The sequence below is a fragment of the Sphaeramia orbicularis genome, unplaced genomic scaffold, assembly GCF_902148855.1.
Source record: "Sphaeramia orbicularis unplaced genomic scaffold, fSphaOr1.1, whole genome shotgun sequence".
Lineage (NCBI taxonomy): Eukaryota > Metazoa > Chordata > Actinopteri > Kurtiformes > Apogonidae > Sphaeramia > Sphaeramia orbicularis.
Window position 1 is genome coordinate 51,840 of NW_021941606.1, and position 15,708 is coordinate 67,547.

At 42.1% G+C, this 15,708-nt stretch overlaps 1 protein-coding gene across 5 annotated transcripts in view; it reads right to left on the reverse strand.

The window, feature by feature from the left end:
• The window catches only part of cep104 (centrosomal protein 104), a 75,842-nt gene that overhangs the window by 20,878 nt on the left and 39,256 nt on the right, over positions 1 to 15,708 (reverse strand). For all 5 annotated transcript variants that reach the window (XM_030130215.1, XM_030130216.1, XM_030130218.1 and 2 more), the window contains exon 13: positions 14,987 to 15,163. In XM_030130215.1, the coding sequence (XP_029986075.1) occupies positions 14,987 to 15,163 (177 nt within the window). The remainder of the gene's footprint in view (positions 1 to 14,986; positions 15,164 to 15,708) is intronic.

The window sequence follows — 15,708 nt, forward strand, 5'->3', positions numbered from 1 at the left end:
CACGTATTCTGCAAACACCGATTATTAGGCAGTTCTTATGTTAGCATGTGTGCACGTATTCTGCAAACACCGATTATTAGGCAGTTCTTATGTTAGCATGTGTGCACGTATTCTGCAAACACCGATTATTAGGCAGTTCTTATGTTAGCATGTGTGCACGTATTCTGCAAACACCGATTATTAGGCAGTTCTTATGTTAGCATGTGTGCACGTATTCTGCAAACACCGATTATTAGGCAGTTCTTATGTTAGCATGTGTGCACGTATTCTGCAAACACCGATTATTAGGCAGTTGCTCACTGCTCTGTTTCTGATATAATTTATATGGGTCTACAATAAGGTTTCTTATGAATAAAGAGGCAACAATGTGAAGTCAGTGTGTAAGGACTTGAAAGTGTAAAACCTCTGACAACCACTAGATGGTGCATCTAATAATTGCCTTACATAGATCTACGTTATAGAACAGATCTATGTTATAGAACAGATCTAAGTTACAGAACAGATCTACGTTACAGAACAGATCTAAGTTACAGAACAGATCTACGTTATAGAACAGATCTAAGTTACAGAACAGATCTACGTTATAGAACAGATCTAAGTTACAGAACAGATCTAAGTTACAGAACAGATCTAAGTTATAGAACAGATCTACGTTACAGAACAGATCTAAGTTATAGAACAGATCTACGTTACAGAACAGATCTAAGTTACAGAACAGATCTACGTTATAGAACAGATCTAAGTTACAGAACAGATCTACGTTATAGAACAGATCTAAGTTATAGAACAGATCTAAGTTACAGAACAGATCTAAGTTACAGAACAGATCTAAGTTATAGAACAGATCGAAGTTACAGAACAGATCTACGTTATAGAACAGATCTAAGTTATAGAACAGATCTAAGTTACAGAACAGATCTAAGTTACAGAACAGATCTACGTTATAGAACAGATCTAAGTTACAGAACAGATCTAAGTTATAGAACAGATCTAAGTTACAGAACAGATCTAAGTTATAGAACAGATCGAAGTTACAGAACAGATCTAAGTTACAGAACAGATCTACGTTATAGAACAGATCTAAGTTACAGAACAGATCTAAGTTACAGAACAGATCGAAGTTACAGAACAGATCTAAGTTACAGAACAGATCTAAGTTATAGAACAGATCGAAGTTACAGAACAGATCGAAGTTACAGAACAGATCGAAGTTATAGAACAGATCGAAGTTACAGAACAGATCTACGTTATAGAACAGATCTAAGTTATAGAACAGATCTAAGTTACAGAACAGATCTAAGTTACAGAACAGATCTACGTTATAGAACAGATCTAAGTTACAGAACAGATCTAAGTTACAGAACAGATCTAAGTTACAGAACAGATCGAAGTTACAGAACAGGTCTAAGTTACAGAACAGATCTACGTTATAGAACAGATCTAAGTTACAGAACAGATCTAAGTTACAGAACAGATCTAAGTTACAGAACAGATCTAAGTTATAGAACAGATCGAAGTTACAGAACAGATCGAAGTTACAGAACAGATCGAAGTTATAGAACAGATCGAAGTTACAGAACAGGTCTAAGTTACAGAACAGATCTAAGGACTGTTCCCCCATCCATGCCAGAAACACCAGCGTCAAGTTTTCCAAGGACACCGCTGTTATCGGACTGATTAAGGATAACGATGAACCAGCCTACAGGGAGGAGGTTTGGCATGTGCAGAAATGGTGTGGACAGTAACCTGGACCTGAACACATCACAGACAAAGGAGAAGGTAATGGACTTCAGGAGGTCCAAACAAACTGAGCACTACCCCCTCTATATCGATGGAGAGGAGGTAGACAGGGTGGAGAGCTTCAGGTTCCTTGGAGTCCACATCTTAGCTGAGTTCACCCGGTCCACAAACATCTGTCAGCAGGTGGGGAAGGCACAACAAAGACTCTACTTCCTCAGACACTCCGTTAGGCCCCCCCCCGTCAATAAACTTCCACTGATCTACCATGAGAGCCTCCTGACCTCCTGCTGTTCAGAGAGGTTCATCTGCTGTACTGCAGAGGACAGAAGGACCTGCAGCAGAACGGCTCATCAGGACAGCACTGCCCCCCCACAGTCACATCTACACTAGTACACTCCACCAGCTCATCAGGACAGCACTGCCCCCCCACAGTCACATCTACACTAGTACACTCCACCAGCTCATCAGGACAGCACTGCCCCCCCACAGTCACATCTACACTAGTACACTCCACCAGGTCATCAGGACAGCACTGCCCCCCCACAGTCACATCTACACTAGTACACTCCACCAGGTCATCAGGACAGCACTGCCCCCCCCCAGTCACATCTACACTAGCACACTCCACCAGGTCATCAGGACAGCACTGCCCCCCCCCCCCCCCACAGTCACAACTACACTAGCACACTCCACCAGGTCATCAGGACAGCACTGCCCCCCCACAGTCACAACTACACTAGTACACTCCACCAGGTCATCAGGACAGCACTGCCCCCCCACAGTCACATCTACACTAGTACACTCCACCAGGTCATCAGGACAGCACTGCCCCCCCACAGTCACATCTACACTAGTACACTCCACCAGGTCATCAGGACAGCACTGCCCCCCCACAGTCACATCTACACTAGTACACTCCACCAGCTCATCAGGACAGCACTGCCCCCCCACAGTCACATCTACACTAGTACACTCCACCAGGTCATCAGGACAGCACTGCCCCCCCACAGTCACATCTACACTAGTACACTCCACCAGGTCATCAGGACAGCACTGCCCCCCCACAGTCACATCTACACTAGCACACTCCACCAGGTCATCAGGACAGCACTGCCCCCCCCCCCCCCCCCCCACAGTCACAACTACACTAGCACACTCCACCAGGTCATCAGGACAGCACTGCCCCCCCACAGTCACAACTACACTAGTACACTCCACCAGGTCATCAGGACAGCACTGCCCCCCCACAGTCACATCTACACTAGTACACTCCACCAGGTCATCAGGACAGCACTGCCCCCCACAGTCACATCTACACTAGTACACTCCACCAGGTCATCAGGACAGCACTGCCCCCCCCACCCCACAGTCACAACTACACTAGCACACTCCACCAGGTCATCAGGACAGCACTGCCCCCCCACAGTCACAACTACACTAGCACACTCCACCAGGTCATCAGGACAGCACTGCCCCCCCACAGTCACAACTACACTAGCACACTCCACCAGGTCATCAGGACAGCACTGCCCCCCCCCCCCCCCCCCCCCCCCCCCCACAGTCACATCTACACTAGCACACTCCACCAGGTCATCAGGACTGCACTGCCCCCCCCCCCCACAGTCACATCTACACTAGTACACTCCACCAGGTCATCAGGACAGCACTGCCCCCCCCACAGTCACATCTACACTAGTACACTCCACCAGGTCATCAGGACAGCACTGCCCCCCCACAGTCACAACTACACTAGTACACTCCACCAGGTCATCAGGACAGCACTGCCCCCCCACAGTCACATCTACACTAGCACACTCCACCAGGTCATCAGGACAGCACTGCCCCCCCACAGTCACATCTACACTAGTACACTCCACCAGGTCATCAGGACAGCACTGCCCCCCCCACAGTCACATCTACACTAGTACACTCCACCAGGTCATCAGGACAGCACTGCCCCCCCACAGTCACATCTACACTAGTACACTCCACCAGGTCATCAGGACAGCACTGCCCCCCCCACAGTCACATCTACACTAGCACACTCCACCAGGTCATCAGGACAGCACTGCCCCCCCCCCCCCCCCCTACAGTCACATCTACACTAGCACACTCCACCAGGTCATCAGGACAGCACTGCCCCCCCCACAGTCACATCTACACTAGTACACTCCACCAGGTCATCAGGACAGCACTGCCCCCCCACAGTCACATCTACACTAGTACACTCCACCAGGTCATCAGGACAGCACTGCCCCCCCCACAGTCACATCTACACTAGCACACTCCACCAGGTCATCAGGACAGCACTGCCCCCCCCCCCCCCCCCCCTACAGTCACATCTACACTAGCACACTCCACCAGGTCATCAGGACAGCACTGCCCCCCCACCCCCACAGTCACAACTACACTAGCACACTCCACCAGGTCATCAGGACAGCACTGCCCCCCCACAGTCACATCTACACTAGTACACTCCACCAGGTCATCAGGACAGCACTGCCCCCCCCTACAATCACATCTACACTAGTACACTCCACCAGGTCATCAGGACTGCACTGCCCCCCCACAGTCACATCTACACTAGCACACTCCACCAGGTCATCAGGACAGCACTGCCCCCCCCACAGTCACATCTACACTAGTACACTCCACCAGGTCATCAGGACAGCACTGCCCCCCCACCCCCACAGTCACAACTACACTAGCACACTCCACCAGGTCATCAGGACAGCACTGCCCCCCCACAGTCACAACTACACTAGCACACTCCACCAGGTCATCAGGACAGCACTGCCCCCCCCACAGTCACATCTACACTAGCACACTCCACCAGGTCATCAGGACAGCACTGCCCCCCCCCCCCAGTCACAACTACACTAGCACACTCCACCAGGTCATCAGGACAGCACTGCCCCCCCACAGTCACAACTACACTAGTACACTCCACCAGGTCATCAGGACAGCACTGCCCCCCCACAGTCACATCTACACTAGTACACTCCACCAGGTCATCAGGACAGCACTGCCCCCCCACAGTCACAACTACACTAGTACACTCCACCAGGTCATCAGGACAGCACTGCCCACCCCCCCCTCCCCCCCCCACCCACAGTCACACCTATACTAGTACACTCCACCAGAAAGCCAGTCAAATCATCAAAGACCCCTCACACCCCCTCTTCTGCCCCCTCCCCTCCAGAAGAAGGTTCAGGACATCAGGACTTAAACAAACAGACTCAAGCACAGTTTTTACCCACAAGTGGTTAAATGTGCCCCCCCCCCCCCCCCCCCCCCCAATACTACAGTGCAATACTTACCCTACCTCAGTGCAATAATCACAACATATACACCTTATTTTTCTTAACCTTACCTTGTATATATATCCTATACTGCCTGTATATATATATATATCCTATACTGCCTGTATATATATATCCTATACTGCCTGTATATATATATATATATATATATCCTATACTGCCTGTATATATATCCTATACTGCCTGTATATTTATCCTATACTGCCTGTATATATATCCTATACTGCCTGTATATATATATATATATCCTATACTGCCTGTATATATATCCTATACTGCCTGTATATATATATATATATATATATATATATATATATATATATATATATATATCCTCTACTGCCTGTAAATATATCCTATACTGCCTGTATATATATATATATATATATATATATATATATATATATATATATATATATATATATATATATATATATATCCTATACTGCCTGTATATATATCCTATACTGCCTGTATATATATATATATATATATATATATATATATATATATATATATATATATATATATATCCTATACTGCCTGTATATATATCCTATACTGCCTGTATATATATATATATCCTATACTGCCTGTATATATATCCTATACTGCTTGTATATATATATATATATATATATATATATATATATATATATATATATATATATATATATATATATATATATATATATATCCTATACTGCCTGTATATATATCCTATACTGCCTGTATATATATATATATATATATATATATATATATATATATATATATATATATATATATATATATCCTATATTGCCTGTATATATATCCTATACTGCCTGTATATATATATATATATATATATATATATATATATATATATATATATATATATATATATATATATATATATCCTATACTGCCTGTATATATATCCTTATTTGTTGTACATGTTTCTCACCTGTAGTATACACTTAGCTTTATGTGTATTTCAGCAGTTTTTTAGTATGTGTATTTAATATTTTATCTTGTAGGTTTTGTACATTGCTTACATTTTTCAGTGTTTTGAGTGGTATTTTATACAGTCTTTTTTTGCACTAATTGTTTTTGCTGCTAAACAAATTTTCATTGTTTCTGTGACAGTGACAATAAAGATCTATTCTATTCTATTCTATTCTATTCTATTCTATTCTATTCTATTCTATTCAAACATAACGTAAAAATGGTGTTTCACTGGATTTCTTTGCCTTATGTGAAGCAGTTTCAATTGTCTATGTTTGACAGGTTCTAGACATTGAAACAAGGCAGATTGGAAAAGACACTATTCACTTCAATTTTCTTAGTTTCTTCCTGAAAAAGAAAAGCTATAATGAAGTGATATTTGCTCCATCAATCATTGTTTTTGTCTGCGAAGCCTCATTGTTGGGAAGCCCTCTGTCAGAAGTGTACATCATGACGTAAAACAAGCCCATTATCTGAAATCATCTCTGTCAAGAGAGTGGAGACACAATAGCAATCCTACCACTAGAGAACATGAACATCCTGAGGTAAAGTGAGTACAAAGGCCTCCCATCCCTGGCTCAACAGGCTTAGGGAAGGCTGCTATTATTCTCTGTTGTCTCTGTCAACCACTTCTCATTTTAATTACAGGAAATTCAATCACCTCCTCTTTCACTGTGGCTGTCGCCTCTGAGAGGATCTCCTGGTAACATAGGGTGAAAAAGGAAAAATGTTCAACCCTTTGCTGTACTAACAGTGTAGAACTGCTATGAGGAGTTGCATAAGTTAAACGGGCAGTGACAACAGACACCCGCTGAAGCTTTAGCCAAATGTACCACCTCCCATCAGCTCAGTTTTCCACAATTCTGAACATCTAATTTGAATATAGGTTACCTTTATTAGTTCAGTTACCTCTATTTCTTTATTTTGATTCTGTGAAATTTCAGAATAATAGTAATTATTGCTGTGACTTCTTTTTGTTGTTGTTTTTTTTTTTTGTAGTTTTGTTTGTTTTGTTTTGTTTTCTTCTCTCTTCTGCCCAGTTTACTCAGTTCTGGTTGTGGTTATTGTCACCATTGTGATTGTCTCCATGGTTGTTGCTGTTTGTATTGTTGATACTTTCTTGTGAGGGTCTTCGCCACCTTCTTCTCTCTTGTTCTCTCCCCTTCTTCTACCCCCCCCCCACCCCCACCCCCCATGTCAGGTCCGGCATTGAAATGTGGTTCAACAAAACTCATAATAAACACAGTAGAATATCAAAGGGTGCTTCATATACTTTATGAAGTTACCCTTGGCAAAGCAAATTTGTTCAGCACCAAAAGGAACCAGACTACCATTCTGCTGTTAGAACGCTGACAAGACAAGTAGGAAAAAAAAAAAAAGTAGTGTGAGACACTCCCTGGTAAAATGTCCAAATAAAAGAGGATACACAAGCAAAGGTGTCAGAAAAATGGGCAATGATGACTGGGAGTACAGCTGGTGTGGGCTGGGCCTTATTGGTACAGACAGCTGCCTGTCAGCCAGCTGAGCCCATTAAAAAAAAAGTTAAAAAAAAAAAAATATTGCTGTGACTTCGATGTTCAGGTTCAACAGCCATCCAGTTCGATCTCTACATTAAAGTTTTGGGGTAGGCCTCCATAACCTCATTCATCCTACTGAGTCAGGTTTATGGGCCTTCTTGGCATGCTTTTAGAGTCCAGCCCACAAATGTTCATTGGTTTAAGGTTAGTAAGGTTAGGGTTTTGCAATGCTATTCAAAAATATTTACTTTTTGGCCTTAGGTCATGTTGTTAGCATTTTGAAGGTATTTTTTGTAGATAATGATCCTGTTTAAAGCTCCATGTCCACCCCCCCACCCCCCTGACCGTGATGCCATCAGGTTTATGAAGTGCACCATTCCTTCTGCAGCAAAACAACCACCCAATGTTATGGTGCAACCCTGTGCTTCACAGCTGGGTGGTGTTCCTACAAGTCTCACTTACAAGTTCACTTACAAGCCTCACCCTTCTTCCACTCACACATAATGTTTATCATTATGGCCAAACAGTCTTACTTTATTTTCTGACCCCAAAGGGTAAGAACTGTACCGTAGTGCTACTTTTCCAAAGTGTGTCTCTCAGGCAGTGTGTAGACTAGTGGCTTCCAAAATGTAGGTAAACTTCCAACCTTGACCAGAACCCTTGTTGCTGTGTTATGTACAATCTACTCTGTATGTTTGTGATTAGACACCTACAACTGGAAAATACTCGAAAACCTAAACTGCATTTGTGAACAGACCTATGCTGCTGGAATTTCAAGAGCATACAAAAGCCTTGTTTCTGGAATATGAGTCTTAGTAGTCATTTTAGAAAAAGAAAACTAATGTTGTCACATGTGTTTTTATCAGAGATGTTTGAAGTTATCCCACCTAATGCAAGGTGTGATAAAGCTAAGCTAAAACAATGGTCTGCTTCATACCCCAGCAGACAAACTTATTTTAAGAGTCAGACTTCTGAACATTAACACTATGTCAAATGCAAATATAATTGCACTTTAACTGTTTGTAACAGTTTAATTTTAGTTTAATGAAACCAAGTCATGTAAAAGGTCTATACACCATTAGCAGATTTTTTGCTTGCCTCAAGATAATGTGGTTAAATTTACGAATCTTTCTTTTAGGGTTGTTTTTTTGCACTGTTTAAAGGTCTCTACAGTGGAGTATCCATTGTAACCTGGATCTGTTCAACATTTGTGACGCAGCATCTTCAGCTATAGGGACAGTATCAAAGTGGAGCACTATAAACAAAGCTATTCGCACAGATTTTTCTGAATTTTCAGTGTGAATGTGACATCTCTTTCTGGTCCAACTGTTTAGAATGACAGGCAACACAGAAGGTAAGCAGTGGAATGACGCCTGTCCTTCCTGTCACATCTCAATCCAGAGTGAATATGTTTCTCAAGCAAACACTGGAGCCAGCCAACACAAAGGGGACAGGCACCAACATGCAAACACCGGCCACCCCAGTGCCACCTGGGTGTTTCTGGCCTCACAGGGCGGAGAAACTCCAGAGGACAAACCTAACAATTTGCCCTCGCTGATAAAAAGCCGCACAGAGACGTGAGGGGGGCTGAATAGGTGGTGGGGATGGGAGGGTGAAGGGACGGTCATAAAGTGGAAAAGGGGAGGAGCTTGTTGGCCTTCCCAGCCTGGTCAACATTTGGATAGTTTGCACATAGATATTAGGTCAGTGCAGGAAGTGCAGGAGACGCTAAGTGGATGCCAGTGGTGACGGCACTGATTCAGCTGACTGGAGTTCAACCCAAGTCTGTGAGCTGAAACCACGGAAGCACTGATGGATGTCTGTTTTAAAAGTGGAAATATACAGGCACTACATGCACTGGATCTCCACCCAGGACATGTGCTGTCGCGCTATAGACTGGAGGGCATGTTGTAATTACTATTTCCAGATTGGAAAGACTGTGTTAGACACTGCAACAAGTAGAAGTTGCTTCAGTTGATACTAGAAGAAAGATTTTTGGATAAATATTACAGATATGTCCTAGTTTTCAAACAATGTTTATAGGCTGCAGAAACAGATATTACTGCTAATAGCTAATAGCTAATTACTGCGCAGCGCTAATCCATTAAATATCACTTCAGTCCCCTCCGGCTCTCTGTGTTCATACATACTGTGATTTACAGGCAGGTACCAGAGCTTGGAAGTGGGGCCAGTATTAGGTCCAGTATCACTGACAGCCACTAGATGGTAGAGCCAAAAAGTCAAGCTCCCGTTTACCTCAACTAGGCTTGAACTGGTGCGCTGTGTCTTTGACTGACAGGCGTATCAGCGTTTCGTAGCTTCTGTTTCTTGAACTGTAATACTATTATTATAGTAGTATTCGTGCACCATCACCCTTTGAACTTGCCTTGCTCCACTCCCCTGCCCAAGTATGGTGACTTCAGGCACAATAAAGCCAAAATGCAAACTCAAAGCTTTAAAATAAACACTAATAGATGATGAGTGATTTCCTTTCCACAGCTGATCCTTTACACATTTAATGGATTTAATACAAATGTTCATTTTGAAACAATGGAATAGGAAAATTTGAGGGAAACAGCAAAAATTGAGGAAGTTTTTATATTTGCTTGAAATGATATTTACCTTTTCTGAAAAAACAATGTTTCTTTGAGAAGGAAAGACCTTTTTTGATAAATTCTACTGTGTCTCACATGGCTGCTTAGCTGTTACCACTTCTAAAGAAAAAGGAGATATCTTCCTACTCCAGACTATTAGGTGCACCTTCCACCAGGTAAGCCCCCAGGTAACCCTCCTACAGAATGGTGGTGATAAAAACACTTGCCCTACCTGTTATGTCCATACACAATAACCACTCACAGATCAAAAATAAAAGCAGAACAGAAAGTCCTCCTTAGCTGTCTGTGGCACGGCTGTCTGACACTTGACAGCTTAAAAAAAATATTTGTAAAAGCTCTGTTAACCCTGTGCACACTATGACACAGCTGATATGTACAGACAGGAGGGCAACTTAAGTAAGACAACAAGGTGAATTTACAAATCTAACTGGATTTATGTGGCTGTAGGCACAACATTGTAGTTTAATAACTATTTGACAGCCCTGGTCTAAAATAAACCACAGCCACAGTAAACTGATCACACTTTCAAGAGTTGGCTTTAGAAGCTAATTTTAATTGAGGACACTTTCACACGCACCTCAGTTGTCTGGACTTTCAGACCTTGCAGTTTGATCCAAACCAAATCAGTGTTCCAGATCAAACTGAGTGATGGTTTGGTCCGTCTAATCTGGGTTCTGACTTTCACATCAGTTACAGCAGCGTTTCTGCTGGTAAGGAGGCCACCACACCATACATTTAATACAAAAAATCACTACTGTCGCATTAGACTTACTATACATATGTATAATATATAATAGGCATACTATTTTTAATAAGAAGCCGCACATGCTCCATCCAATCAGCTCCACAATTTTTACCCCATATTTTTTTTACCCCTAAGAATTATGTCCATGCTCCAAACCATTGGGCACATATCACTGTTTCACTTTATATCACTGCCCTGAAACGTGTAAATACAATCGTCCCTCCCTCCATCTATCTATCTATCTATCTATCTATCTATCTATCTATCTATCTATCTATCTATCTATCTATCTATCTATCTATCTATCTATCTATCTATCTATCTATCTATCTATCTATCTATCTATCTATCTATCTATCTCAGACTGAATTTACCCCATTCATGTATCAACTACTATAGTAAATTTCACTTTATTTGGATATTCAAAACTACACAGTTAATGGGGGTAAAAATAATACGGGTGTAAAACCTTTCTGAGGAAATCGGAAGATCAGGATGTGAAGGGATAGTTTTCTACACTGAGTACGGGCCTACTTATTGAACAAGTAGAACAGAAACGGTTGACGTGTGTGGACATTGTGAACTACAGCGTTGTCCTGTTTTTAAACCCAGTCATTCCCACACAGACCAGGGCCCTCAGTCATGACCCATGACCCCTGAAACATCTGCACATATCCAGCCTTTGCCGTTTGACGCCCTTGTACAACCTGGAACTCCAACGTTCCACTGAAGGAAAAAACACCCAGATCATGATGGCCACGCCCCCTCCACTGTGCCGCCTAGAAAACATCTTCAGTGGGATCTCCTCGTCATGCCAGTAACACTGGAAATCATCAAGACCATCAAGGTAAAATTTGTTCTCATCAGAGAATAAAACTTCCTTCCACCTTTCAGTGTCCCATGTTTGGTGTCTCTGTCAAAGTCCAAGTACAGTTTAGTGGTGCTGAAGGAGACGATGCCTTTGCAGATGTTTGTTTGTTCTTAAAGCCCTTCTCTGGCAGATGCTGTCTGATGGTCACTGGGCTGCAGTCGGCACCAGGAACCGCCTTCATTTGGGTCCCGGATCGTCCCGTCTCTTGACGAACAGCCAATTGGATCCTCTGGCTCCGCACCGGTGAAATTTTTTTGGGTCTATCATTTGAGATTTTTGTTTCATAACCCTCAGGATTTTTTTTAGAAATTCAAAATGACTGTCTTACTGCGTCCAGCCTCAGCAGCGATGGGGTGTTCTGAGAAGCCTTGCTTATGCAGTTCAACAATCTGACCATGTTCAAGGAGAGAAAGCGTTTTTGCCTTTGCCATCAAGAGGTCATGACAGTGTGAATACCCGACAGAAAATGACATTGAATCATTGAGCTCTACCTCACCTGCAAACCCACCTCCACCCTCCCACCCTCCTCCCTCATTGACTGCTTGGCAGACATAAAATCCTGGTTCACTTCCAATTTTCTCAAACTAAACAGTGACAAAACCGAGGTTCTCCTCGTTGGCACAAAATCCACTTCATCCAAAACCAATAGTTTTTCTCTTACCATTGACAACTCCACGGTCTCCCCTTCCCCACAGGTTAAGAGTCTGGGGGTCATCCTCGACAGTACTCTATCTTTTCAATCCCACATCAATAACATCACTCGGTCTGCATACTTCCACCTACGTAATATTAACCGCCTCCGCCCCTCCCTCACCACCCATACCACTGCTATCCTTGTTCACAGCCTTGTCACTTCTCGTCTGGATTATTGTAACTCTCTCCTCTTTGGTCTGCCACACAAATCCCTCCATAAACTTCAACTGGTTCAGAACTCTGCTGCTCGCATCATCACCAGGACCCCCTCCACTCACCACATCACTCCTGTCCTTCAACAGCTTCACTGGCTCCCGGTTAAGTTCCGGATTGAATTTAAAATCCTTCTAATGACATTCAAGGCCATCCATAACCTCGCCCCTCCATATCTGTCTGACCTCCTTCATGTTGCCCCTCCCTCTCGTACCCTCAGATCTTCCTCCTCCATCCACCTCACTGTTCCCTCTGCCCGTCTCACCACCATGGGGAGCAGAGCATTCAGCCGCTCTGCTCCCCAGCTCTGGAACTCCTTGCCACCGGATCTCAGAAACACCACTTCACTTCCTCTCTTCAAATCCAGACTCAAAACCATCTGTTTAGGACCTCTTTCTCTTTGTGAACACAATTGCACTGTCCAAATTTTTAACCTGCCTTTTATTTTTACTCTGCTTTATTGTTTGTTTTTCACTCTCCTGTTTTACTGTACGGTGTCCTTGAGTGCCAAGAAAGGCGCCTATAAATAAAATGTATTATTATTATTATTATTATTGAATCAGCATTTTTGCGCAGATTTTGGCTTTTAAAGGCTGTGGTCTTTCAGTTTCACTGTTGTTTTCAATCAATTGTTTATTGAAATATTTTTTTGTCTCACTCCCATTTCTTCTTTTTGAAATGAATTTTGAAATTCTACTAAGAACCTTCTTAGGATCCAAAAGTGCAAAATGTGAATTCATATAATTTTTCAAAGTAATCTCATCTGAGTTCAGCCTGGGTACCTGACACACTCTGGGCGCAGTCATCCACCAATCCCAATCGTTCTTAATCAGTTTGCCAAAGCAGGCCCCACCCCTGCACATGGAGTGAGTCGCTGGTAACAACATTGAAAAATGAGCAACAAACAAGAGAAAATCACTGAAAACAAAGACTTGGTGCCAAAAAGAAAAGCAGCACCAGTTATCTGGAATTATTTCAGCTACAAGAAGGATGAAACTGAAACACGTGTTCTGTGGTGACAGTGCCTTCCACCTGTGGCCACAACCAGACTGAACACAACTCATTTGTCTGACCATTTACATCGACACCACACAGTTATTATTATATACCCTCCTGAGTATTTTTTCATATTGGAATATATATCGCAGAGTTACAAAAATATCACAATGTCAGTTTTAACCAAAATTGTGCAGCCCTAATATAAATACAGGGTGGGGAAGCCAAATGTACAATATTTTGAGGCAGGGATTGAAAGACAGTGTATGACCAATTAGTTTATTGAAAGTCATGAGAATTTATTTGCCACAAGAAAATGTACATAATAGAAAATGTTTTTATTCTATGTGTCCTCCTTCTTTCTCAATAACTGCCTTCACACGCTTCCTGAAACTTGCGCAAGTGTTCCTCAAATATTGGGGTGACAACTTCTCCCATTCTTCTTTAATAGTATCTTCCAGACTTTCTGGTAATAGTTTTGCTCATAGTCATTCTCTTCTTTCCATTAGAAACAGTCTTTATGGACACTCCAACTATTTTTGAAATCTCCTTTGGTGTGACGAGTGCATTCAGCAAATCACACACTCTTTGACGTTTGCTTTCCTGATTACTCATATGGGCAAAAGTTTCTGAAAAGGTATGGATAATAGTGTTAGGTATGATTATGACATCAGTATATGTTTGGGTTCAAAACAACTGATGTAGTGCCTGCTGAGAAAAAACAACTAAATGTTCAGTGTACATTTTGCTTCCCCACCCTGTGTGTGTGTGTGTGTGTGTGTGTATATATATATATATATATATATATATATATATATATATGGCATTAGACTACCCTGACCAAGGTACTTATGAAGATTATGCTGATCTGGAGTGGGTCCCTGAGCACCTTCAAATAAAGTTCAGTGTTCCTAAGGTGCTAATTGCTAATGCTAATTCTAGGTGCTGTTTGTATTGAGAAGGGTAAAATGGGGGAACTGAATTTTTAGGACAAAAAAGTGAATTTGCTTGAAACCAAAAGTACAGACCTTGAATTGGACTTTCCTCTATCAAAATGCCCTTGGACTACCTGATTCAGTTTAAGAAACAGTTAATGAAAAGAACTCTTACTAAAAACAAAAAAAGTACCTTGAGATTGACACTTATGCACATCTAAGACTATAAACATCGCCAATACCTAATCAAACATTGTCTTCTTGATTCTAAACATTTCAGGTTAATGAAATGATTCCATTTACATCACAGGTCATAAAACCTTATGCAAATTGAGAATAGCTCTTCACCGTCATGATGTTGTCCAGGTTGAAGCCGGAGTTCTCTGAACCCAGTACAGCCAGGAGCTTCTCCACAAGTTCAGCCCGGCTCTGGGCCAGACGAGACGGGAAGCTGGATTTGAATGGCTTCACTAGCTCGCATGGGATCATCTGCAGGGCGCACACATCCTTCAAAACAGCTATTTCCTAAATGTAAAATATAAAAAAAACGTACATACTTTCAAAACAGCTATTTCCTAAACGTAACATATAAGAAAACATACATACTTTCAAAATTGCTGTATCAACATTCGAAGGTCAGGACTACATCTGAGCCATGCTTGAACCAGTGTAGTTTAGGACATAATTTATGCTAAACACAGAAACTAGAAGTAGGACTGGGTGATAAAATGACAATTATCCTTAATGTGATTTTTCTTTTATCTTCAGGGTTTATTTTGTTCACATTGGCATCACTTGTGTTTTCATCTTTTTGAATAAGACCTCAGATTGTATTAATTTTAATAATTCTGATTTCACAAAGATTACATTAAAGCAACATCCAAATAAATGGAACAAAACAATTACTAAACCATAAAACCAGGGACAAAGGGGTGGTTTTTCTTGTTTTCTGTGTTGTTTTCATCAAGTTAAAGTACATCTTTTACACTTTTTGTCTTTTATGCAATATGTTTGTTGTGTTATTTGAGTTGTTTTCTTCTGGTTTCATCTGTTAAACTATTCCTTTTTGA